The sequence below is a fragment of the Lepidothrix coronata genome, unplaced genomic scaffold (assembly GCF_001604755.1).
Source record: "Lepidothrix coronata isolate B3197 unplaced genomic scaffold, Lepidothrix_coronata-1.0 Scaffold63, whole genome shotgun sequence".
Classification (NCBI taxonomy): domain Eukaryota; kingdom Metazoa; phylum Chordata; class Aves; order Passeriformes; family Pipridae; genus Lepidothrix; species Lepidothrix coronata.
This window is the reverse complement of record NW_016690243.1, coordinates 4,687,473-4,715,103: the sequence shown is the minus strand read 5'-3', so window position 1 is coordinate 4,715,103 and position 27,631 is coordinate 4,687,473. Positions and strand designations below refer to the sequence as shown.

At 37.7% G+C, this 27,631-nt stretch overlaps 1 protein-coding gene across 1 annotated transcript in view; it reads right to left on the bottom strand.

Annotated features, from left to right (window-relative positions):
• Window positions 1–27,631, bottom strand: part of CNTN1 (contactin 1) — a 241,077-nt gene that overhangs the window by 83,557 nt on the left and 129,889 nt on the right. The window contains exon 3 of the mRNA XM_017817884.1: window positions 1,292–1,421. Within this exon, the coding sequence (XP_017673373.1) occupies window positions 1,292–1,403 (112 nt within the window). The 5' untranslated portion in view covers window positions 1,404–1,421. The remainder of the gene's footprint in view (window positions 1–1,291; window positions 1,422–27,631) is intronic.

Here is a 27,631-nt window from a genome sequence, read left to right as displayed (position 1 = left end):
TTATAGCAGTTGACAGGCTTCTTTTTTTTTTTTTTTTTTTTTTTTACTTTCAGGAAAAGCCAATTGCTGAATTAAAGTCTGAGTTTAAGGTTTTAATTTTTGGTGCTTTCAGCAAGCCTCATATCTTAACAAAGGAAAAAACCCCTTGAAACTCACAATAAATACACTGTGAAGCTACTGACTTTTATTAGGCATCAGAAAATCCTCCACTGAACTCAGATATGGAGTAAAGAACAACATGCAAAACCTTCATAGAATAAAGTAGTGTTCCCACAAAACCAGAAAGCATTCCTGTGAGCTATATAGTAATTTCTTAATGGCAATGAGCTTACACCACAGTATTATTCAGATTTTTTGACTCAATAATAAACAATATGGTCTCATGCTAGTGAAACTGAGGCAATGCCTGAAATGGTACGCCAGATTAAGTAAGCCTACCCTCAAAAGTAGGGAAGGATCTAAAGCCTACCTTGAAAACAACCAAAATACTAGTATACAATATTTGCACTTTCAAATATTGGTCAATATTTCGTGTATGTTGGCAGTACAATTCATCACAGTTAACTAAAAATCAGCATTCATTGAAATTGGCATGTAAATCTGAAAAAAGTTTTACAAATCTCAAAGTTGTTTGAAACAGAAAGCTGGAACAGAAAGTAGATTTTAATCCTGAATTTCACCTTTCCAAAGTCCTCTTTCTATTTCTTAAAATGGAACTAAAATTTCAGCTGCAAACATCTCTGTAATTTTAGATGTTAGAAATATGACTCCAAAATGTTTTAATATTTATGGCCCCATCTCTATTTATGAAACATTTTAAAATTTGTAATTAAAAATTAAAATCAGAATATGGAGAATTACCCCACTGTATTATTAAAACTACCACTACATTGGGCTGGTAAAAATTTGTGAATTTTAGAAAGGGTCTATATTATAGAATTTTGTGTTTAGTGCCTCTTCTTATGGGAATGTTTCTGTTATTCTGTGCATGTTGATCATCTGTGAGCAACAGACAGTTGATACAATTTTTATAATCTAGAAAAATATTTAATTCTATATACTAAATTAGAACAGAAAAGAGCAGATTTGAAGTCCAGATCTGTCTTTTTATAACTTTTTATTACGGCATCCATTCTAATAAGTATGCTTTCTTCCAGTTTCATCTTTCACATTTAGTAATTCATTGTATCTGCACAAATAAATTAAAGCCGTACAAACAGTCTAACTGACCTTGAAACACATAAAACTAAGAAGAGTTAGTTTAATGAATTAAAACAGGAGGTCATCTTACCTGCTAGAGAGATGACAAAAGAGGGTGTAATAAGATGATAGATGAAGAACCAAACAGTTATCTTCTGTTCAGCCATTATCTCAGAAGGAACTGTCCACTGCAATACCATCATTCAGAGAGCTAAAAATATCTGTTACAGAGAAAGAAGAAAGTGAATAATTCTGACATAAGGCTTTATCTCGTATCACATTTGACCTGTCAGATTACGTATCTAAACTGAATACTTAAAAGTTAATTTAGGATACAGTCTTTTGAATAATAAATGCATTATCAAATTTGCTGGATCAAATTAATTATCTCTATTATTCAGAGTCCACAGTTTCAGACGTTCCAGTGATAGTAATATGGTAAATGTTAAAACTGAACATCCTTTTTCACACTCATTTTCCAGATTCTATCCTCCTTCATCCAAATAAATACTACATTACAATTCATGATTTCAAAGTCTGTAAAAAGAAGACTACAGTGAAACTGAAGTAATCTCTTTCAGAATTCATGTGTTTTGTCTAGTATATAATTATTTTAAACCTTTAATATATAATTAATGATCCACTGGAAGGGCAGTAATAATTTTTTTGAGTTTTCTTTTAAATGCTGCATATAAGCATTATTGCATTATTGTATTCAAAGTTTTCTCTTTTCCCTATGGGAGAAACTCGGCCTGTGTATATAATAAAACCAAGTTAAAAAATCATGCAGCTTCTTTTGAATATTATAAGATTTTAGAAATAATTTTTCAGAATATTTCTGTAAGATTTTTTACTTCTTTCAATCAGAATAATTTGCTTGCCTTTTGTTTCTTGATGGTGACTATTATCTATTTCTTTAGGGCAACGTGTCATCATGTTTGCAGCATGCAATTTTCTGTTTTGTTTAATGGATTTCTTGACATGAATATATAAATGTAGCCTTTACATCCATCACATCTTGTTCTTACTTCTTGATTTGTTCTGCTGTAGCACTGGTTAAGAACTTCACTGACAGAATTCTGTATCTCAGGCACATGCCAATATCATCTGTTCCTCTAGGTATATTCATTTTGTTACTATTTAATTATAAAATACAATTATACATATTTAAACACCCTCCAGTTACATGCATCCTGGGACATGGTCCCTGCTAAAAAAAAAGACATGCAGATGTGGCAGTTAGGGACACGGTTTAGTGGTGGACTCGGGCAGCGCTGGGGTAGCGGTTGGATCTGATGATCTCAAGAGGTCTTTTCAACCTAAATGATTCTAATATGGCATTGTCACTTTTTGCAAGGTGTAATCCCAATGCTACTGCTTTCCAGCCTCCCATGCCAAGTACTGCTCTGATAGTGGCTTCTATCTTTTACTGTAACTCTTGCTCTTTTCATGTCAAAATTTTTACTAAATTGTTCTGTTTTTCCAAAATCCCAGTGTCTTAGATCTAGTTTCAAAACTGCCCTCTTTCCCACCTCCAACCCCAAGAAAGGGGCAGTTTTGAATTACAAAGCACAAGCACAAACATATCTTACTCCCAAAATACGCTTGGGATATTGCTGCCCTGATTACAGAGAGCCTCTGGTCTAAGCTGCTGCCAGACATGCCTGCCACAGTGCCTGCGTCTCACGTCTCTCCTTGAGGTGGTTAGGAACATGACTTGGCCACTGGGGCCTTACTCTTGTCCCCTCTTTCTCAGAATAATGCTAAGATATTCATTTGAACATTCCTCAAACAGTGAACTTTCCTTAGAAGAGTGTTTCATGGTGTTTTGATAAAATATAGTGTAGGAAAACTGCAAGAAATATCACAAGAGAATTGTTTCGCTCAGAAATTACAGGAGCTGTTGCATGTCACATTTCTTCCTTTTTTTTTTTTTTAGCATATTAAATCCTTAACAAAAAGTTCAAAACTATTAGTTGCCATGACCCTAAGATCATGGCTGTTACATAAAAACTGTGCTCAGCAAAACACAGACAAGAGTTAAACAGTGAACCCCAGAACTAAGATTTATTTAGAAATATTCCCCGGAAAAAGGCTCTTGCATCATCAACAAATGCATATGCTTACTGTAGCTGGATCCAAGGGGAAGAATTTACCAAACATCTTTACCTTCCCACTTCTAGTGGCACTAAAGCTTCTTCAGACTCTGTTACACAAAGGATATTCACAACTATTTCAGGCATCTATTTTAAATGACCAAGGTATGCCTTTTCCAGAAGACAGTGCTAGGGTAGATCAAGAAATGGCTTTGTACTCTTTTCCAGCAGCCATACCCTGGCTATCACATCCTTGTGATATGACACTGTAACATTTATTTCCAAGTGACATGAGTAAAACTGCATAGTTATGCTGAAATAATGCACATAGTTAAACAGCAATGAAACTGGAACTTTGTTGGGAACAACAGTAATTACACAGCAGCTCATGGTGATGATAACTGTGTTCAAATGTATAGACAGACTCTTAAGAGAACTTTATTCTCTGACATTACAGACATAGGTGGAAGATCCCTCCCCCCTCTGTTTTGCAGAATTCAGGTTCGATTTTGGAAAGTAAAAATGTCCTCAAGCTCTCAAAAAATCCCTTTCTGCTGGCTCAGAAAAAAGAGGGTTTGAACAACGATTCCAATTACAGTAAATAAAAATTGTGTCAGTAAATGCTATAAATACCTCAGTTTATTCAGATATGAAAATATCCACCCTGCCAGGATTTAAATGCTTTCCCTGCTCTCACTTGTTTTGGCTGAGTGATTTCTGTATATATAGCACAGCCATCCCTCCTGATTCATCTCAGCTTGGGGGTGAGAAGTGAGGCTGTTTCACATCGCTCTGCTGAATTTTGGCAGAACTGCCTGCTATGAAATGAGACAGCATGCAGGTTATTGTCTGTATGTGTGAGGTGGTATGGCTGTATATGATGCTAGCACCCAGCTGGCCAAGGAGGAGTCCAGGCATATCTGAGGTAGCAGCACTGGTGCTGGAGGCAGCACCGTGGGCTGCAGTGCCCAGGCAGCACTATCTACTGACTCTTGCTTTACAGCTCTCTACTCTTTTTCTTTGCAGAGTGAGAAGGATATTGCTGCCTAAGGAAAAATCATTCCTGAACAATGATTCATCCATCAGAATGATTCAATTTTCTCCCCTGTAAAAACAGAGTGACTACATACCTAGACATACTCCTTTTACTCTGCACGTTATACTACCCTTTTCTCAAAACAAAGTACCATAATTTCAGCAAACAAGTAAGACATTTTAAAAATATGTAACAAAATGAACAGGCATTTAACTGCAACTGTGTAATGTTTAATTACTATGTAATACGCATTAACACATTTAGGTCCCTTCTGACTGTTCAGTTTCCCAAAAGAGCCAGTCACCTCTATGGAGCCTCTGCCTTGTTAGATCCAAAAAAACAACTTCTAGTGAGCTATCTGGAGTGCAATCCTCCCAGAGGAAGTGGGAAAAAACTGGGGCAATGACTGCTGAATAAGAAGCACATTCAGTTTTGCACACAGGGACCTGCCAGAATGCTTCTGGAGGCTTGCAGCGTCTCGTAATGCTTCATTAGGATGAGAGGTGTTCTCAGGACACAAGGATAGACCTGCCTCTCTATACTAGCCAATTGTAAGGATTCTTTAATCTCTCTAAATGCACCTTAGGAAAACGTCTACATTTGCTGTCATATTGTGTGTGGCTTTCTTCAGGTTTTCAGTGCACTTCAGCATTCATTAAGGAGAAAAAGACAGCTATTTTACAGCTATGAAAACAGGTAGTGTTTCCATCACTTCTCTGCTAAATCCAAACATGCTGATGACATCGTGGTTTTGCAAGGACATAAAGTATTTACACATTTAGATATTTAGACACAAAAAGAAATTACAAACAGCAGGCAATAAAAGTCAGCTGAATAGAGACTGTAAAATCAAAGGCAGTGCAAACAGGCTACATAACCTGCCAGATTTGAAATCAAGGGACAAGGACAGACAAGGTAAAGCAGAGCAACACTGGGAAATGTTGAAGGGGTGAAGAGGAGACAAAGAAATAGATCTCAACATTACAGAGGGGAGGGATGTCATGTGGGACATGTAAGTGATGTGGGGAAGGATGGAAACAATAAACCAACCCAGAAGGGCAGTCAGAAAGAAAGGCAGAGAGGGAAAGCAAAAGAGATGTAGGTAGATAAAGGAGCACAAGAATTAGCAGTTTCTTCTGTCAGTAAATCTAGACATCTACCCTGGCAAGATCTTCCCTGAACCTCCCTTGACGAGGCTTTCAGAGTGATTACTGTGTCTGCCCCCGACATCCACTCAGGGCTCCTCTCAGGAGCCCCTAATGCTGAACAGGAAAAGAGGGAGCAGAGGAAGGTGTTTAAGAGCTCTGGCATGGTACACTTAGCTAGGAGAGATAAATCAAGATGCTTGTTATGATTTTCACTTCCTGGCATATTATGATAATTATAGATATTCAAGATTTAGAATTGGTAGAGATTCCATCCAGATTAGACTATAAATAGATGCAACAATCTAGAAGAAATCTGTGGTTCTCTACCCTTTTTCAAAACATGAATATATATAATTGCAACAATTCACTAGTAAATTAACACAGTGACAAGTTATAATCAAAGACTTTTAGGAGTAACACAATACTTCAGCCTAATTAGTGTTTTGTATTTGTTTTACTTCACACTCTTTTAGTGATTTTTGTAAGCATCCAGTTGTTCGTTAACTTTATTTTCTTGCCAGAGCTGGTATTTTTGCTATGATAAGTAACCCCTCATAAATCTTATTAGTTGCTCAGTACTTAGAATTATTAAGAAACTTTTGAATTTAAAAAAGTAATTATGTACATTGCATATTATTTATTGTATCACCCTTTGTCCTTTTCTACTATTTTGGTCTTTGCAATCTAATGTGATCAATCAACAAGTTTTAGCATTCTAGGTTGAACTGTGCCATTAAAAAGGGCGCTACATCTTATTCAAAAGTCTGGCTTCTCAGTCATCACCCACAACCCCTTTACTTGAAGCCAAAATTTTAGCCACTGGAATTTACTAGCTTTCTTTATTACTGGAAAAGTGATGACAGTCAAGTTCCTCGACACTGCACAGATTTATCTCGTTTCAGTTCTCTGAGACTGCTGTAAGTAAAGTTCCAAGCCAGTCTTGCTCTTACAGCACTGCTGTGTCTACAGAAAATTTTAGATGTTCGCTGGCTCTCTCTTACATGTCCAAAAGTGACTTTAGTTCCCCTCATAAAGGCTTGTAGAAATACTTCATTTCCTTGTGATTTCTAAAATTAAAATTTTTGATTTTGACAGATTTGTTCAAGTGGAAATGGAATTTCAAATCCACTGCCCACAATACTGTCCACTGGCCCAAATAGTCTATCACCATTAGTATTTCTAATATTTTCCACTTCATTCTATAAAGAATATAGCTACTCTCCCCATTTCATATGAATGAAATCCAGCTAAGAAGCACATCAATTTGATAGCCCATATATAAGATACTCTTTTTGAACAGAATTTACTATTTCAAGGACAATCTGCAATAACATAGCAAAGAAGCATGAAGTTGGAGCAAAGTGCAGTCTAGTTTCTCCCCCTGCCAATTATTCACTTTTTTTCTACTGGTTGCAGGTGCTAAACAAATAAAAAAACCCTCAAATCCAGAATCAGTTCATTAATACATTTAAACAGGTTAAATTAATAAGTGATTTTACCACTACTGGGCAATTCAACCTGCTCTGTAATTTTACTTAGAAAACATTACTAGGACACACGAAAAAACAGTATCTTGGAGGCGATGAAGAATTTAATTCCATCTGGAATTAAATCTGGACAAGGATGTCAAGGAAAACAAGAAGGGCTTCTTCAAACATTAACAAAATGGAAACAAAGGATGATGTGGGCCCATTCCTAAATGTAAGGGGGCCCCTGGTAACAAGAGGACACTCTGAGAGAGCTGGTGGACACCACGATGACACTGCTCCCAAACATCTTTGAAAGGTCGTGGTGATCTGGAGAGGTGCCTGAGGAGTGGAAGAAGGCAGATGTCTCCCTGGTCTTCAAAAGGGCTAGAAGGAGGCCCCACGGAACCAGTCAGATTCACCTCAATCTCTGGAAAAGTGGTAGAGCACCTCATTCTGGAGGTCATCTCTATCCACATGGATGACAAGATGGTGATCAGGAGTAGTCAGCATGGATTCACTAAAGGTAAATCATGCTTGATCAATCTGATTGCCTTCTACAATGAAATAATTACCTGGATGGATGAGGGGAGAGCAGTGAGTATTGTCTACCTTGACTTCAGTAAGGCTTTCAACACTGTCTTGCACAATATCCTCCTAGGCAAAGTCAGGAAGTACAGACTGGATGAGTGGATGGTGAGGTGGATTGAGAACTGGCTAAACAGCAGATTTCAGATGGTTGCAATCAGTGGCGCAGGCTCTAGCTGGAGGCTTGTCACTGATGGTGTCCCCCAAGGTTCAATACTGGGCCCTGTATTGCTTAACTATTCAAGAGCCATCTGGATGTAATTCTGTTCCACGTGCTCCAGGATGACTCTTGCTTGAGCAGGGAGGTTGGACCAGAAAACCTATCGTGGTTCCTTCCAATCCTACTGATTCTGTGAACCTGTGAGGACTCCAGGGTTACTACAGGGCTTGGTCAAAGTTTCAGTAGGTAACCTTAACTTTGGAGTGCTGTAAAAAACTTCTGTTCATTTACAAATATTTGTAAATTTATTCTTTGCACCCTCTTTTGCACTTTAACCCTCATGTCGATGAGGAGAGAGAATTAAAAGATCTAACACCCTGGCAAAGTGAGGATCCACAACATACTCTGGCTAAGTTACCTATTTTTCTCCTCCTTGCCTCCTTCTTTGGAAGTTGTGACTTCTCTCCAAGACTCAAGCACCAAAAAGACAATAAATTCCTTTGCTAGACATGCCTTTTGCACTTGAAAGAAATAGTGCCTATTCTACAAAGCCAGAAAATATAGCACCTATAACAAAAGACAAAACCATCAAATATATTTGCAGAAGATTGTTATGTGAAACAGCAGGTACCAGGGATATCAATGGGCAGCCTACCTGTTAGATGTTTGCTTTCTGTGGCAATTTTGTAATGCACCATTTTTTCAAGTAGGACAACACGCTGGTAGTTCATCACACTGTGAATTTAACTCTCCTATGCCTTTATATTTACACATCAAAGAATTCAGACCTCAGGAATCAGCAACTTCTTCAGTCCATTGCTCAGTAGGCACTTTGGCTTTTTTGTTTGGCAATTAAGAAGTCATATGGGACTTTTCTTGCCTGCTATATTATGCTTCCCATTTTCATTATTTCACTCTCTTTTGTGTTTCTGTTATTTTTTCCTCCCAGATAGTTCATGCATTTAATAAGATGTCTTATTTCTTTTATTTGCATCCACAGATTCATTATGAATTAACATTAATTCTCTTCCCTACAAGGGTTTTACAGCAGTCACACACCTATCTCATCTTGCAGTTAATTAACAACTCTGCAATGAAGAGTCATCTGGTAATGCTATCAAAAACACATTTTTTTAGGAAAAATAGGCATCTTCTAATTTGTGGTAAGCTCAACAAGCTCAGCTTTACTATTAATTATTAATACAGTTTAGTTACTTTTTTTAAGTCACTGAACTGCAAAATAAGTTTTGTTTTGAAATACCTTCAGATCATGAAGTGTTGTTTAGTGGTATTTAAATACTGTCTTTAATCATCATGTCAGCAGCAAAGGGTCAGGCAGCCAGTGCTCCAGGTCCCTTTTCACACCATTTGCTCTATCAGCGACTGGTTGTTCTTCTTCAAATGTAATAAATAAGAAGTAATAAATAAGCAGTTACTGCCATAACTCACAGGCATTACTCAGTTTTCTGAAAGCATGTTGTAAGGCTTTGCTGCATTACCTGGTAAAATATTTCAGCAAACAAAAATCAATAAACCTCCTGCCATGTACTGAGCATCACACAGAACAGCACCCTACTCTGTTTCTATACATACAAGTAGCTTCTGCTTGTGTCTTAAAGCTGAAGGAGTTTCACTTTACGATAATCAAACACACCCAAGCGTCTAAAACAAACATGAAAAAAAATCAGCCATAAATACGAATACACATCCACTATTGAAACTGGGCATCCTTTCATAATAACGCCGATTTTTAGGTTACTTCGTCCAACAGCTTTGAAGGGACAAAATCCATTAACTTCTCCAGTAAAATTAAGTGCATATTTGCTATTATTTTTGGAGCTTTAAATTTGTTTAAAGTTTGTAAAAAAAAAAAATCAGACTACTCAGAACATCATCTTGGAATTTTATTTTGAAAAAAGGACCATTTATAAGAAAAAAATCATTTTATATTTCAGAAAAATGAAATGAGACTGTATGAAAATCTTTATTATGTTCTTGGCATTTTCTATCTGATTTTCACATTTTCTTGAACTCAGTAATACCTTGTTATTCATCAGTAAATGAAGACCTGGGAATGAATTGTGTATGCAATAAGTTGACAACAGATGTATTTATATACATGAAAATCTAACAGTTTATCTATATAATCTGTAAGTCTGTATAGCCTATAACTTACTTCCTATTGTACAGCCAAAGACAAGCTCAGTGGGAGATTTCATCTTCAAACTGCATGTTTCCTAGCAACTCTCTTTAAATCAGACTAGCTTTTTTTAAATTTACATCAATCACTTGGAACTGTTGAGAATGCTTAAAAACATCTCTTTCATCCTGTGAATAAACAGTTCAAATCAGACTAGCAGCTGCAAAAAGGAGAAAAAAAGGAAAATCAACTAAATGTTTACTAGAATTCACTGGTGGATTTTGGAATAATACATTATTTGTGGCTTTTGGTTTTAAGCTTATAGATTTCAGAATAGCTGTTGGTGAGACACATCGGCATTTTATATAGTTTTCATTTCAAAGATCCTCTGTATTTTAAAGACTGCTTTTCAAGGATACTCAAACCATGACAGAGGTAGACTTAGTTGTATTCTGAAGATTTTAAAAGACAAATGATGGTTTCATTGTATTGTTTTCATTATACACAATTAAAGTACTGTTTCTGTAGTCTTCAGATTTGCGGGGGGGGGGGGAGAAAAACAACCATTTCTTTTGAAAGTTTAGTTTCTTGCCTGCTAATTGTCAATTGATACTTTTCATACATATGTTCTCTATCAACCCCAGTAGAGATTCAGAAGCCCACAGCATCTACAGAAATCTCTCTTTACTTAGTCAGCAAGGGGGGACACAAGGACGCGTACCACCAGAACAGCATTCAAATAAACCCCTGTGCCAAAACCACAACGCGGGACAGACACAAGCAATCACATTTTCCCATGCTACTAAGAAAGAATATTGATCTCATGATTGCACTTAAATTAAATCAAGGTGCATTAAGGAGGAAAATAGGTGGGAAGATGGACAGGTAAAGGGGATAAGAGGGCCTGGTTGCAAATTGTTGAGTGTGTGGTCACTACAGTTGTCTGGTCTGATCATCAAAATGTTCTGTTTTCTTATTAAATTCCATCTCTGATTAATTTCCTGGCTGAAGGAGTCCCTATTCTGTGTGCATATGTGTGTATGGAGGTGCAAATGCCACCACTAGGATGAGACCATGAGCCAACAGGGAAGCTGTGGAAGCTGCCGTAGGTATGTACGGTGTAGGTGCAGAGCATGTGCCAGCAGCCTAGGACTAGCCAGCAGTAAGAGGCTTGGGATCAGGTAGTGGTGCTGCTGTTGGCAGCAGCTGGGACACCTGGGGATCCAGGGCCAGGTCAGGTCAGGCTAAGGGCCTAAGGCCAGCTCTGGCAGGGGTCCACACTTAAGTATCCACACGTGCTTTCCACTAACAGGCTTTCATCCCGACCAGCTAGACAGGATGAGGCTGTTGGGGCTGCTCCTCTTTGTGACTGCTGTGGCTGGCTGGCTGCTGATGTAGGTGGCCAGCCATTAACAGATGTGTGCATGAACTGTGGGAGCTGCTGAGCATCACTGCAGGCACAAGTGAGCTGAAGGCTCACCTCTCCGAGGCAACCAGGTATGGCAATCCCCAACAAAAACAATCAAGAAGTTCAGTGAAATGCATCTGATGCTGAATTCCTACAATGATGTGCAGTGTTAGCTCCATGAGTGTGTGTTTTATTTTTGAAAATGCCAGTATTTTACCTCTGTAATACAATAATGTCTGTACAGAAAGTAAAGTATGAGAATTATATTACAAAATCTATGACTAATCAGTTTAATGACTGAATCCAGAGAACTATTTAAGATCACTTATAAGCACTTAACAGATTTATAAATAAAACCAAAAGACAGAATCACTTGATTTTATACATCCAAAACATTCTTTTTTCTTTTCATGCTTAAAAATCAAGGAGAAAAGAAATAAATAAAAAGCCAAACAGGTATTTGAGAGCCAAAGGCCTGATCTACTGAAGCACCTGCAGATATTTAACTATAGAAAGAACACATACAGCAAAATCACAGCAGAAACTCACTAATTTGCAGGAATGAAGCCTAGAAAACTGCATTTTAGGGATCTTGTTCCAAGTTTCACATTTTCATGTCAAAAGATACATTCTGGTACGTAGATAAATACAGCTTAGGCAAGTCAGCCACAAAAACAGACATGTGCCTTTAGTTATCAAAGTTGCATTAGTAACTCCATCCTAATAGACTAAGTTCAAATGTTAAAAATATTTTAGTTGATAACTATTCTGTTGAACATAACATATGAGTGCATTCTTTCACAGATGCTATTTTATTATGGCAATGAGCCATAGAAATCAAAATAACCTTCTCATTTAGAAAGCATTGACTGCAAAGCAATGCCGTAGTAACATCTTGCAGCAACTCCACGTTCTTCCAAGCAATGGAACAGAGACCCCACAGACTCTGTTAACTCCCTACAGGTCCTGTATTTACTGCATTTCTGACATAGACCCGAAGCAGTCACACCAAGGAACACATTGTCTGTAACACAGGTGCTTTCCTGGTTTAGGAGCTCTTGACAAAAAAGGTATAATGAAAACTGCAGTAAATTACATCTGAAAAAGATAATAATTTCAAAACAGGGTACCTGTTTTAATACCTCTAATGTGAAAGTATGACATTTAGTATGTAGTAGTGTTGGGGTTCTGTGTTTTCTACTACTGCTTTTCAACACTAAAGAGAGTTCAAACATACAATGTTCATATGAGTCTTTGCTTAGTAAAACTTAGACAGATTGTGAAAACGTACTAAAATGTATTAATTTCCTCTAATATGTCCAAAAGTTTTTGTCTTTGGGCAAAGAGAAATACGTCCTAATTCTTGATTTTAAACTTCTGGATAAAATAATAGAATTATTATTATTTTATTTTTTAAATTTTATTAGGTTTATTTGAGGGTTATATATGACCAAAAGTATTCAATAAACAAGGTTGCTCATTTAAATTGTACTGTTAAGTACTCACACAGTATTAACTGTTCTGTTTTTCATTGTCTGGTACTACAATTGAAGGGCAATATACTCATTACCTAAGAAAAGGGAAAGAACATCATGACCTGCAGATATTGTTCTACCCAGTAAAAGCCAAGTAATCAGCACATATTCTAATATCTTAGGTGACATGCTAGTGCATCTACAAATTAGAAGCATGCACACATTAATGTCTTTCAAGAAAATCAATTATAGATGCTTTAATCTATTAACTTTTACACATACTTTCTATCATGCCTCCCTTTGTCCTTCTTTCTTGACCTTTTCCCCAAAGTGCTCAACCTTTCTTAATTAAAATAATTTAACTGGAGAGGCATGTAAGGTACTTTTCATGTTCAATTTATCTGGAAAAAAAATTTGATAAAATTACACCCTTGATTTACAGCTGAAATGACAAGAGAAGAACAGACAAAATGTTACTCACAGTAACCAATATCAGAAATTGAAATAGCATCACTATCTTCATTGGCATCTCTGTGCTTTTATACAGATGGAGATACAAGCATGTGTTAGTACATTTAAAAAGGCAATGTGATGTATAACAATATTTGTAGCTACCAAAAACTCCCATATATCACATTCTGTGGTCTGCTAGTGCATCTGTCAAATGAATAATTATGGCAACACAAATTTGGTCATCTAATCTTTCTATTTCTCAAAATGTTACAAATAAATCACGTTTTAAATGTACAACATTTGTTCTGCAACATTCTGAGAACTTTGGGGGGGGTCTCCTTTTGATAAGAAAATCTTATAATTTGCATTACAGGACCAACAATATGAGAAAAAAAATTTTAATGGGACAATGACCACAAAATATTTGATATACACAATGAAACTTTTCACTTTTACTTTTCACTCAAAAGGGCATTTTGCACTGCAGTTTTATATATCACCTTTTCCTTCCAATTAACACAGAGTTGGTCTAGTCACAGCACAGAGAGCTTCTGTGTCGATGGTATAACAGAAAATTCTTTTTCTAGGACTGTGAAATTTGACAATAAGTCAGTATTATGTTAAAGACGGCATCTTAAATTACTGTTTGGTTTGGTACTTTTAATGCTGCAATCTGACTATCTGTTTATAGTAAGCATGGAAATGCATGGGCAATTTTCAAGAGCTAAAATGTCAGTATTTGTGATCTGTCACAGGATCTAAAGTCTAAACTTAGAACGATCCAAACAGATAATTCTTTGGACTCTTCAGCCAAAATATGATGACAAGGAAAGACAGAAGCATACAGCTCTTTGTCAGCATGGCATATGGGGACTGAAGGATTTAGGCAGAAGCACAGTGGAACAAAGGAAATAACATGATGGTTTAGGACCTCAAGACCAGGAATCAGGAATAAATTCTGTGTGATCCTTTTGACATGTGCATTTCAAAGCTCCTTTTAAAATTTAACTCCAGCTTTACATTTTCTTAGAGTAGAATTAAGATCAGATACCAGAACATAAAAAATGTTGAAAGCAAAATGTTAGAGAGGTTTTCTATGGGAGTAAATTGTTATGAGATTTTCATGGAGACAAGTTTGAGAAGACATGCAGCAACCTTCACTCTAGGAAGCACCAGATCCCCTAACAGAGCACATAACAGACAGCTTTAAGACCTACCCTAACAATGAAGCTTCCTTCCTGCTTTTCCCTATATTATAGCACTGTGTGGTGGTTCGAGCAACCACAAAAATCCAAAATCCAATTTCCAGGCTTCCCCCACCCCTTCCCACAATTTATCTCAATACCAAAGAGAAACTTGCAGGCAAGAGGACTCTATAGGGGAAAAGGGGAAGTATATACATTTATTTTACGCAAATAAATATACTGTACAAGCTAAAAGCAACTATATATATAATATTACACACTTTTATCAGTCCTTTTAAGCTTCTCTTTCAATTTCAGTCCAGGAAAAACCCTTCAGGTTGATAGGTAACCAGTCTCTCTCTCATGGGAGTGTTCAGGGAACCTGATTCACTCCCCCCACCAACCTCCAGCTGTTTGCTGAAGTCCTTTCTTCCTCATGAAGTCCAAGAAGATAGCTCTGAGTCCTTTCTCCTTGGTTCCGTGCCATCTCTGCTGTGTGATTCTCTCTCTCATACCTCGGTTCTGTGCTGCTGTAGTCCAGTCAGCTTATCAAACGTACGCGTCTTGGAATGCTCATTCCTCCTCCATGATTTTGGCTGTCCTGCATTTAAATCACTGCAAGGACATCCTCCGGGCCTCTCTCTGGGTCCGTCTCCAGTTTTGCCTGGGGTTATCTCCCTGGCACCGAGCTGTATTCAGCCCATCCACTTTGGCTCCAATGCTGAACCTCCCCTCCACTTTGAAGTGAGAGGGAAAGGAGAAGCCCCCTCCACAGCCTAGTTGCAAAAAGGGGGGGGGGAAAGAGGGCTTGGTTGCAAGGTCTGCCTCCCTCTCTCCCGCTTACCTTATGCTGTGAATCTCTTTTCTCACAACAAACACACTCACTCCAATGCTGCCTCCAACCCTGGCTTAAGGCAGAGTTGTGGGGCCACAGAGAGGGAAGAAGGAGGCCCTGCCACCCCTGACCTTCTCACACCCACACCCACACAGCAGACAGACAGACCGATTGCCAACAACTTCTGCCGGTTGTGTATATATGATTTTTCAGCAGGAGCGAACAAGATGAGCAGTGATTGGCCCTCCAGGGAAAACTGCCCTGGCCCCCAATCACCTCCAGGCCCCCCGGCTCCCAGGGGGGCAATCTCAAACCATGACACACTGCAGTGCATATTTGCTTGGTGGTATAAGCAGACTACTCAATTGTTTATAAGCTGAACTCTATGGATATTTACTGTGGATGGAAGAGAGCAAATGACATTCCAAGCATCAGCAATAAATTGAGAAATAACATATATTTACCTCTTTGTTGCATATGAGAATTGAATAAATGCTAATTTTTTCCTCTTTTACATGGGCAAACTCCCCTTTGCCTGTGACTACTGTAACATGGTCAAGAATGGATTTTCTGATTTAGACAAAAACTCTCTTAATCTTTGCTATCATATTTGACACTTGAGATTACAGTTGAGGAGGTTATTTAAGGCACCCTGCTATAATCTTCCAGTAAATTCTGTGACTTTATACTTGTCATATCAGAAAAGAAGTGATTAGACTGAGGAGAAAAAACAAAGCAGAATTTCATTCCTTTGCTTACCATTGACCTTCCTCTGTCTTGCAGTATACAGTTTGAAGAAACCAGTCACTACTGGACAAGATTACTGTACACAAAATAGTACAGTGCTGTGTCTATAATATATAATGGCTAAGATTATTTCATTAATTGCTCATACTTTTTTACCACCACTATGTTATGCTTCATGGCACATCTAAAGATTATTTTTTCTAATACATCATTAGCGCTTTTAATAAAAAGGCATGCCTTTAGCAATTTGGATTTATCCTGCAAATAGCGTGAACCTACAATCACAACCAAATGCATTTAAATCAAATACAGAGAGAAATGGTCAGATGATAGTTTTAAGTGACCAAGATGTCTTGGACTCCATTATTTTCTGAAATAAATATGACTCATCCAATGTCTCATAAATTTTCTTTAAACCACTTAGTTAAAATAAAATGTAAAAACACAATAATCAATTTTTTTTAAATTCTGAGAAGCGAGAGAACTAAACCAGAAAGGGCGCGTTCTGGACAACAGCAATTCTGAAAAGTATCTAGGGGATACAGTGAACAAGCAGGACAATGCTGTGGCTAAAAAAACTGCTTGACCCTTGGGGATTTAATGACTAAGAAGTAAAATTATCATGTGAATTTGCTTGTTAGAAATAATCAATTTTGCTTGGAATTAGCATGACTCATATTGGAACATTGTAAATAATTATGATGCTGGATGATATTTATTTAAAGAGACTGAAAAAAAAAAAGAGCATGGAGAGATGAAAAATAACACATATATACAAAACGAGTGCAGAAAATGCCTTATGGCAAGACCTTTCCTTGTTCCAACCTGTCTGGCATACCAAGGAGTTGACTGGGGAATATCCTGGCTACAGGACATAGGTACGGGTTGAAAACACCAGAGACGAAAGGATCCTTTAATATTCTAGAAAGAGGCATAATAAAACCAAAAAAGTTGGACATTTATTCTGGAGTGATTTAGACAGGATGTATGGTGAAGTTTTAGAAAAGAATAAAGTGATGTTTCCAGTTCTTGAGGTCTTCAGTATCTCCTAAATACTTTCTTGCCAAGCATAAAGTACCACATTCAGCACTAAGGCAGCTGGCTGAAACTCACTGACCTACCTCAGAGCTCTCACTGCCTTTTAAGAACTGCAGACAGAAGGCAGATGATGATGTTCTGGCACAGTATTTCCCTGAAGTGGAATCCTATGTTTCCAGACTGAGAACCCTTGTTACCTGTTCCCAATATCATTTTACAGCACCTCCTTTTAATGCTTTCAGCAAAGGCCACTGCGAGTTCACAAATTAAACTGCCAGGCTCCAGTGACATTCAAAGTAGATAATTTTTTAATGACAAGCAACCTTTATTGCTCCTAAGAAGCAAAAAACCTCCAACTTACTTCATGTTGGAATACTACAAACAGCTGAGGAAACTGCAAAGCAAGCTGTGATCAAGAGATCAAAAATACAGAAAGAACTGATTGTAAAAAAAAGCATTCTTGATAATAGTCACATCAATAACAAAGGGTATGGAGATGATACCAGGTTTTGAATTACGCTGAAAGATGTTCCATTTGCATAAACTACCTGCAAGAAGATGATGTTCATAACCAACAGTCACTCATCATTTCAGCAGCAGCAAGATTAAAAATAGATCTCAATGTATTATGGCTAGATGTCACTGCTTAAAAACAAGCTTCATGGTATAGCTTAAGTTTATGCAACAGACCATATGTCAAAGATCTTATTTTGAGAAACTTTCATCTTGATACTTCAAATGTTACAGGCAAAGATTTTCAAGACTGACTTCTAGATCTATTATAAAAAATAAAATTTTTCAAATATTTTGGGTGCTCTCTCCTTTCCTTTTTATTTCCTAAGCATTTTACTCATTCCCATCAAATGCATTTAGCGCTGACAGTTTAAATCACATTGCTCTAGATGAAATGCTGCTCATTCAGATCTTCAACACATCCACTCCTTTCCCAAACATAATTCCCTTCTTATGTCTAATTTTTTCCTTTTTGGCCATTTTTGCCTAATTTCAGGAACATTCAGATGAACACATGCACACTTCTTGTCCAAATCTATCTAGCACCAGGAACCAGTAGCACCAAGAACCAGCCTTTTCGCACCTTTGTTTACTAAACAAAAGCTTCCTCTTACCATACTTTACCATTGCTTGTAGGTATTAGCTGAATCTTTGTAAGTTAAGTATTCTATGGTATTCACCCCTTACCATAAGGCATGCTTTCTAATACTTCCATTATTCTCATGAAATTTCTGTGAAGCCACTCAGATATTTTAAAATCTGCCTGAAAGGCATCTGCAGCGCTTTCCTCAATCATCTTATTTCCCAGTTTATTGTAACTGAACTTCAGAGAATGGATACTTACACTAAGATACCGATTATCTCTGAGACTCTCCATGTCTTTTTTTAAAGCCATTCATCTCATGGAGAAGATAAACTAATTCACAGAAATTTCTGAATTGCACAGATATCTATCTGAGTGAGGGGGAAGAAATGAAAATCCCAGGAACTGCTAATCTGCATATCTTTCCTTTCTGCTCTATATTGCAGCTATTCATTATTAAGGAAAGAAACTGTTCATTCCTTAAGCCTGTTTTTAAAAATGGCGTGGCATGCTTTTGGTTCTGTGAAATGCAGTTAATGAACTGTGCACAATTTTCTGTTAGATCTTGGCCTTCCCTATTATTTAATTGGTAATTAGTTCAACATACCGCACTGCATGCACTGCTGATGTTACCAGGTTACCAGGGCAGAAAGTACTTTTTCTGTAAGGAGTAAAAGCAAAGGAAAAGCATATATGAAATTCCATCATTGGAAAGGATGTTTGAAACCCCATCACTACAAGCACTTGGCAAAGACTAAAGAAGGCTAGCAGATCGAAAAAAACCCGTCTTAAAAGGGAGAATCCTGACAAAGGTCAGTGTGATGCTGCATAAAAGAATAAAGAAGGCTTAAGAAATGACCACAGCATTCTTCAGATTTCTTGGCTGTAATCCACTTATGAATCTTACAGGTTTTATTTTTATTAGTTTTCTCTCCTTTAAAAGAAAAGTGAAACACAACACAACCATTTTTATTTGCAGTGTTTCTGGCTGCAATATAACAAGTGGAAGACAAGAAAAGAACTTATGAATACATTGGCTGCTGCTACTTTTTCTGCATGAATAAGACCATTATGGCTTTGGACTATAACCTGAATTCTCAGCCAAGTCAGCCTAAGTGAATTTCAGATTTTAAAAGTGTCACGAGAAGCCGCCTAAATCACCACTGTGTTACTACACCTTCTGGAAAGGTTATACAGCTTTAAAACAGAAGCAATGTAGCACTGAGCTAAGGAGTATGTCCTTAGCTGTACAATTTTCTGTTTGTTTTTAAATCATTTTTCTAGAAGGTTTTGTGGGATAAGAAATGTCATTCAAGAGTTAAAATAGAAAGCAGATGAATTTAAGCACTATATGAACTCCTTTTTTTCTCAGGTAGCCTAATGCCTCATACCAGATAAAGAGTAAGTGATGTATACAACTATTGTGCATCCCTGCCGTGATGCAGCTGCTGCTTTTGTGTCACTAATGGATTTCTCTGTTGGCAGAAAAGGAATCTCCAGTCCTTTTTCAACAGGTTACAGGCAAAAATAAATTGCAAATCCTTGAGCTGGCCTGACAGGGAGCCAGTTCGATTTCAGCTGACCAGAATCATCTGAAAAGTAAGGAAGAAGAAACATGACAGGAGATGATAGAAAAATGACAGAAAAAAAAACAATCAAAAAATAAACCAGAACTGGGCAAAAAGGAAAAGTGGATTCAATGCTGAAAATTCAAGAAGTCTCAAAATAAAATCAGGAACGCCTCCTAGTAGCTGTGCTTTTCTGTTTATTTCCTTTTTCATTTGACAGGAGTAAAAGCAAAGACCAGCCCCTGTGGACTTGGTCTATGGATCTTTTCTGGTATCTTAACAAAACACACTTTGCCCCTGGCAAGTTTTTACAGTTCATTATTTTAGTGATTTGGGTTTTAATGGAGTGCTGCATCTTAGCAGTAAGTACAAGCATGAACTTGAGAGACACCATGGGTGGAAGAGGGGAGGGGACAGCAGGAGGGCTTACTGATCCTTCCAATTATAAAACCCTCCACAGCTTGCCCGGAGGAGGGAAGAGTACTGGCCTCAGGGACAAGGGTGCAAAGAAAAAAGGGATAAACGTGGTAATTTGGCTTAATAATACGCTGCCTACTATATCAAACTGGATTAGATACAGTTCATTTCCTGCAAAGGTTTCCCAAGCTTTGCCTTACATTGCCTTGTGCCAAATGAGCAAGTTGTTTCCTGCTATCCCATAAATGTGGGCTTAGTAGAAAGGACAGAGCTTTAACACGAAGCTGGCTATTGCATGGTCCTGATGGTGAGTCTCAGCACATAAAAACCTCTTACTCTGGAGCTTGCTCATAAACTGTCCCCCAATAACCCTCAGCTGTGTGAACAATGATGGGCAGATGACAAAGATCTCTCTCATGGACAGAATTTTACCCCATGTAACAGCTTAGAGCAAAACAACTTTGAGACTTTATAATGAATGGCAGTCCTAACACAATATCTACATGTTTCTTTCCTTCAGAGTTTGCAGAAAGCATGCCAGTACATATGGTGTTGATGCTTTAGTAACTCATAGTGTAAGGTGTTTGATTTGATTTATGTCTAAAAAATAGAGAGAAACATCATTGAAAATCACCAATTTGCTGTTAGCTCTTATCTTTTTGTTTGAATTGGTACAAAATATGACTCCATTGGGAAAGGGAACAAGTGGTGCCACTGGAGGCTAGTCTGTGCTAGGGTAAAACGAATCATCAGCTGCTCCAGATACTGTCCTTCAACTGGCATCCCAGTGAGCTTCCTGCCCTTGTAGCCAACAATAAATAATAGAAGATTTGGGGATTCATACACAAATACCTTCTATCAGGAAGGAGTGGCTTATATTACCCAGATTACACAGAAGCTGATGTTCAGGCAACTTTAAATGTTTGCAGCTCCTGACATGTTTGTTGTCCTGCTTCCTGCCACAAAGAAACCTACTGACTTTTTTCAAAATGTTCTATTAGAAATCAAATAAACTTCTCCCTACCAGATTTCAAAACACCTTTCAAAAGCTTCCCCTAAAACTTAATTTCAGGTAAAATGAGAAAGTTACATCAGTATTCTTATTCTTTAGTAGAGGAGACACAGGGCTGGCACTCGCTCATTATCACAAAATGGGGGGAAATAACAATATCCAAAGATGTGCTTCTCTCTCCCTTCAGAGCTGCTATACAGAAAATTATTATTAGAAGTAAACAAGAAGCGCTAATACTGAACAAGTTCATAAAAAAAGAAGTAATGAAATCAAGCAGACCCCAGTTCCAAGAGCTCATGAGCCCTTCTGTCAGAAGAATAAGTAAAAAAAAAGAGAAAGAAAGTGAGAGAGAAAAGATTATATTGTTAACAGACTTCTGCTTACCAGGTACTATGAATATGCTTCTGTTATGTATGCTTTCCATGAAGTCTTGGTACTTCCTCCTCCACTGGCCATGCCAAGTGCAGTTAATGTAACCCCCCCATCTCCTGTGCCCTGTGCATGACAGGCACACTGAGGTTCTTGGTCAGGTTTCTTTCACTTAATGTTTCAATTATGTCTTCCACTTTGTCCTTATGTTTCACATCTGTTCCCATCCCACAGCAAATGCTGATGTGTTACATCAGCCTCTTGATAGAACATCTGTCAAAGACTGGATTAATCTTTGCAAAAATACTGCCTTCTTTTTAGGCTCCTAAGGAAAGGAGCTGTAAGTAATTCTGTCGCTTCCATGTGTGTCACTGCCTGTCAGTCTGACAGTTTTGTCTCCCGATTAACTTCTACCTTCCCTGGCCTATTTGAACAACACTTGACAGAAGTCTGCAGGATAAGGGATAAGGATAAGTTAATTTATTAGAAGTGTCATCAAAATGTCTGCCTGGGCACAGAAGACAGGCCTGGTAAGTACCAACTCTTACGGAAGGGCAGGAATTGTGTATAGCTATGCTAACAAAGAACTGCACAAGGCAGCAGTCAGTCAGGCACATCTCCGTCATGGGAGAAGTTTGATGGGGGCTCACAGTCACTGGATATTGCAAACACAGCACACAAATCCACAGTGAAACGTGCTTCAGAAATTCTACTGCTCACAGAGCCACTTGCTTTCTAATCTCCATTTTACCTCACAGGAAAATGAGTTTGTTAAGTAAATACCGTAACCAATTTGATAACAAAATACTGCGCCTGCTACCATACTGGACCCTGTCCTACCCAAGGTTAGCACCTGTGCACTGCAAAATCACAAAACTGCTTTTTGAAAAATTTCGTAGTTAAGAACTACAAAATCACAGAGTGGGTAAAGTTGGAAGGGACTACAGTGGATCATCTAGTCCGATCCCCCTGCTCAAGCAAGGTCATCCCAGAGCAGATGGCACAGGATTGCACCCAGATGGTTCTTGAATATCTCCAGTGAGGGAAACTCCACAAGAGGTCTCACCAAAATTAAGATTACAGATATTTTCTGGTTAGTCTGATGAGACAGTTAGGAGAATTATAATTCCAGGAAAAGTCTAAGATAATGTTCAGATGTTATGTAACTAAAAAATTCTATTTATTTTATCATTAATGTCAATTACATATGAACAATTTTTTTTCCTCTGCTTTGGTTAACTTTTACTTTTATCCTAATTCATGATGTAGATGTAGAACAACATTGGCCACATGGGTTTTCAGAAGAAAGTTCTCTCTCTCCAAAGAACTAGTTATTATCTAAACATAATCATATTCTTTCCATCATTTTATATACTCAGTAAGAATGAGTATCACAGAATAGGAATATTGAGGGTTTTAAACATGTTACTTTCATGGTGTTCTATATATAGTTCAATAAGTTCTATATATACTACAAAGTATATATATGTATACTTTGAAGAATAAACAAATAATTATACTGCATGAAAGCATATGAGAAACTAAGTGTAATTCCTAGAATAAATAATACTAAGTATCTAAGTAGCAAACTAGTATACTAAATAAACTTGGTATACTCCTAAGTAGCAAACTAAACAACAACAAAGTATCAATAATATAGACACTGAAGATAGTCCTAAAAGCATTAATTATGTTTTTAACATATGGCTGCAGATTACTTGGAAAGCAGTCAAGTAAGTATTGTTTTCATAACTGGGTTGTATACAGAATATTTTGTATAAACTGGAAAATTTGGTAAAATTCACCTGATTTCAGCTACATTATTCGATTTTGTTTTATTAAGATATTTCAAAGTTCAAAAGATTGTATTAATATTAATATTAAATAAACTATAAATACATCCTCTCTTAAACCTCAAAACCTATTTGACTGATAACATTTACATATATAAAATCTCAATTAGGAGGTCAAGGACTCAACACACTTCAATAATGCAGCCATCAGCAAATGACTACTATGCTACGTTTTCTGTTAAGAAGCTTAGGGTGAATTGCTCAGACACATGGAGCTGGTCTGATTCCTGCCATATTAAAGATTGTTGCTTACCACAGATAGTGGGAAACCCTTTATAAGTACCTTCTGCTGTTCTTAAACTGCATCTCTGTATTTCGCGCATATATTTGAACACACTTCATAGGGTCATAACCCAGTTATGAGAAAGGGCTGTGAGAAGCCTCCCCAGGGCATCCACTCATGGATTGGCTTCCCCTTGGGCTGGAGGCTGTGCTGTGCTGCACTCAGGCTCTTGCCAGAGCAATGCTGAAGCACCAGTGCCCAGACCCGACCTCGCCTTGCTGAGTTGACCTTTGAGTTGCCCCATCACTGCGAACCTGACTGGCGGTCCAGACTCTTGTCCAATTCCTGGTTTCCATCACTGTACCTCCTCTGCTCTTCTTCTTCAGTCACAGACAGAGAGGTATATGTCTACATACATTTACATGTACACGTAGATGACAACAGTTTCAGTGAAACAGAAGGATTTGTATGTTTGCATGTGTGTGTGTATGAAAGGTGAGTGGGGAAGGTTGTCACAGCAGGTTGAGCGTGTAAACAGGGACTGTAATGAGTTGATGTGTGTGGTCAGAACAAACGGTGGTGGTGGTGGTGTCATTGAGGACACTGGCCCTGCCTTGGCTCATGGCGTGCTTTCCCCTGCTGAGCAGCCTGCTCTGCCAGGCCCTGAGAGATTGCATCATCTCCTTCTAAAGGCAAACAAAGAACTGAGTTTGTACACAAGGGGAAAGAGATGCAGAATAGATAATTTTTAAAGATCATGATTTGCATCACATATGATGAAGTCATGGAGAGCCATTCTGGACTTAATGCATCCAACAGCTTAGTATGTTTAAATTAAGTTGAATATAACTGGCTAACCTTCACATCAAGGAGACACTTTCACACTGTGCATGTTCTCAGGAAATAAAATGAAATTATGAGTTTAAAACTTTGCTGTGCTCTCTAAAAGCATCCAGCCAGAGAATTATTACTGTTCATTGCCAGCCATACTTCAAGTTCCATTTGCAGAGCCAGAGGAGAACTCCAGGACAATCACTGAGGCATTATCCATGCTTTTGTAATTGGGTGGCAAGTTTCCTACGTCATGAAAGCAGCTGGAGACTGCTCAGTTCCAAATGCCTGAATGCCAAGCTTGTTTGTCCCAGTTTCAGAAAGTTACAGCAAAATAAAGCCAACCCTTTATTTCCTAGCTTTCTGCAACATGTTCATCTTTAATAGCCTGTGCTGAACTACGAATCATTTACAAGTAAAGATGATTTTCATCACAAAGGTAGTTGTTCAAACATTAATTTTGGAGATATCAATTATTTAATGTTGTCTACTGCTAGCATATAAGACATTCTATAACACCTCTGCTGTTGAACTGCCTGTAAAAGTTTATACATAATAAAGAAGGAAAAAGCGTATATACAATAAAACAGACACATGAAAAATATTTGTGATTTGCTTTTTTAATCCCAATCTTGCTTGTAAAAATTCCATTGTTGTATTTGACTATGAAAGTGTTAAAAACATTCTATCTTTACTCACACTAACACGCAGAAATATTCTTTTTTTTACAATTTTAAAAAAAGTAAGGGAAAACAATAATGGTGAGAAAAGTCTATCCTCTTTTAGCTGATGTTCTGCCAATGCTTAATTGTCATTATTCTGACACTGACAGAAGTTGGTCCACTATCTACCAACTAATCTTATGGTTTCCATATTTGAAGGAATTAGAACAATACTTTTACTTGATAAACAAATAATTTTAAAACTCTTTTAAACATCTGTAGTACCTATTTCAAGAAAAAATATGTATCCATACTGACACACATTCAGGTGCAGACAATTCATTTAGTGGTTCTCCCTCTTCTTGTTTCCAAAGATAAAGTGCTCTAGGTGGCTTAGACCGAGTGAAAATCTTCATACATCTCTATGCTGTATCTTGCTTTAAAATGTCATGTCACTTTAAAAATTCTCCTGCAGTCCCTACCTTTCCAGGAATAACTAAAAAATTCAGCAGCCACAGTTCTGTATCTCAAGGGTTTTTGTATTATCATCCTATGTACCCCCATCAACATCATGTCCCTTCTTTGACACAAAATCTGACTCATTAAGCCTGAATACCTGGCCAACTGCTTTACTAGGAAAGTAACCACATTAACATGAACCTTTATTTAGTGGTTAGGCAATAAAAAGAAGAAACCTATTTCTGTATAGGTAACTGGTACGCGGCCATTTAGTTCCCTCTATAGCCTCTAATTTTTCCTTGTCATTCACTATGTAATGAAGGATTTCCCGCACATGCTTCCTTTTAAATGTCACAGAAGAGTAACTGCTTATTTTATAAAAGCACAATAAAAAGGTCTCTCTCTACAATTTAAAATAAAATGCCATCATGGGTTAAATCTGAACTTTATCCACTTCATGAGCTGTACAAGTCATGTAACCCCCCAAAGACAAAGTGCTTTAGGATATATATAACTTTCTTCAGTGCAAGGAAAGACTCACGCAATCCCACAAATTGTCTCTCAAGACTAAGCTGTAGCCTTTGCAGGGATAAATTCAGTTCAGGAGGATCATCTGTGTTAAAAACGCCAAAACAAACCCTAAATAAATAAGACAATGGAGGCACTATTGATGGAAGCTAGATCCTACAGTCTGTTTTTTTTCCACTCTCTGGCAATGACAGAGAAGAAATATTTCCATAGCCTACCAGCTCCAGCATGAAGTAACCAGACTTAACCCTGTCATAGCTGCCAAGCCCTGACTGGCCTGTGCCCTCCTCGCATACTTAACTTCCAGGAGACCAGTTCTCACTGTTCTGCCAGGAATTGACTATGGCAGCTGGGAGCCAATGCAGGGTGTTGTCATGAAAGGGCATTTTCTATAGGAAGAAAACCCAGGAGGCTGCCCATCAAACAGGGGACAGAAAATGCCCTATACACTTGTTGTGGGGGGAAATAGTTGTGATGCCTTTTCAGCCCATTTTTTTGTTGTGATAGGACATCAGACATGATGATGATGATGGTGGTGATGGACCTTAAGGATAAGATAATCAGGCATTCCAGCGAAGTTCACACTTTCAGCACACTGAGTTGTTCAGTGATGGTAAAAATCTGCCCATGCCCAACTACTGGGGTTTGGTGGCCCTGCAGGTCACCTTAGTAGCGTTGTTTACAAGCAGATTTTGCTTTTAAGTACACTTTAAGCATGAAGGGGAAACTTATGAAATGTGCTAGACAGCACTAGAAACCAAAGGCCTGAGTGAGTTAAAAATAGGATAGGGAACACTGATGGCAATTCCACCATAATCCCGTTTTATCGTCTTCTGAAGAAGAGAAGACCATTGGCAAAGCATTGCCATCTAGTGTAGTCAACAACATCAAATATTTGCAATAGAGGTTTCCAGGATGGGACACTTTTCCATTTACATGGTATAGACTAAGGTTTTACTGTAAATGGTATCAAATTTCACTATGTAATTAAGCACCTCCGATCTTTCAAGGCCTCAGCTTTATTCCCTTCAATTATTTATAGCTATTTACATTAGGACTTTTATTCTATTTTACCATCACTGGCACAGTTACAAAAAATTGGCCCCTTACAGTGATCCATATGCATAATCCTTTAGACTGAATTTGGAGACCAAGTCATGGCTAAATCAATCTGAATAAAGCTTTGTTCATTTAAGCTGGAGGATGAACAGTTCCAGGAGTGGAGCATGGAGTCCATTTCTTTGAGCAGTTTAATTTTCAGTGAGTGTATTACTGTCATTCCTCAGCAGCATCCAATAATTCGTTCATGTGTTCCTGTAAATAATTTTGGTACAAACGGTAATTTCAGTAGAGTGCAACTTTTGGGCAATTATCTCTTTTATGGAGAAGAATTTGAATTCTCTCTGTTTGAGAGAAAGGAAACTGAAGGTTAGCAAAAGGTATTTCAATAATTAACTAACATAAAATAGAAATTTCCTTAAGGGTCTGTGTAGGAAAAAAGGTAACATACTATACAAACAAACTTTCCTGTACAGAACCATGAACTAAGTGCCACAAGCTCTCTATTAAACACTTTTTTTTCTATGCCCAGAAACACAGCATCTTTCTTCCTCTGCTCTCCTATTTATAGACAATAGCA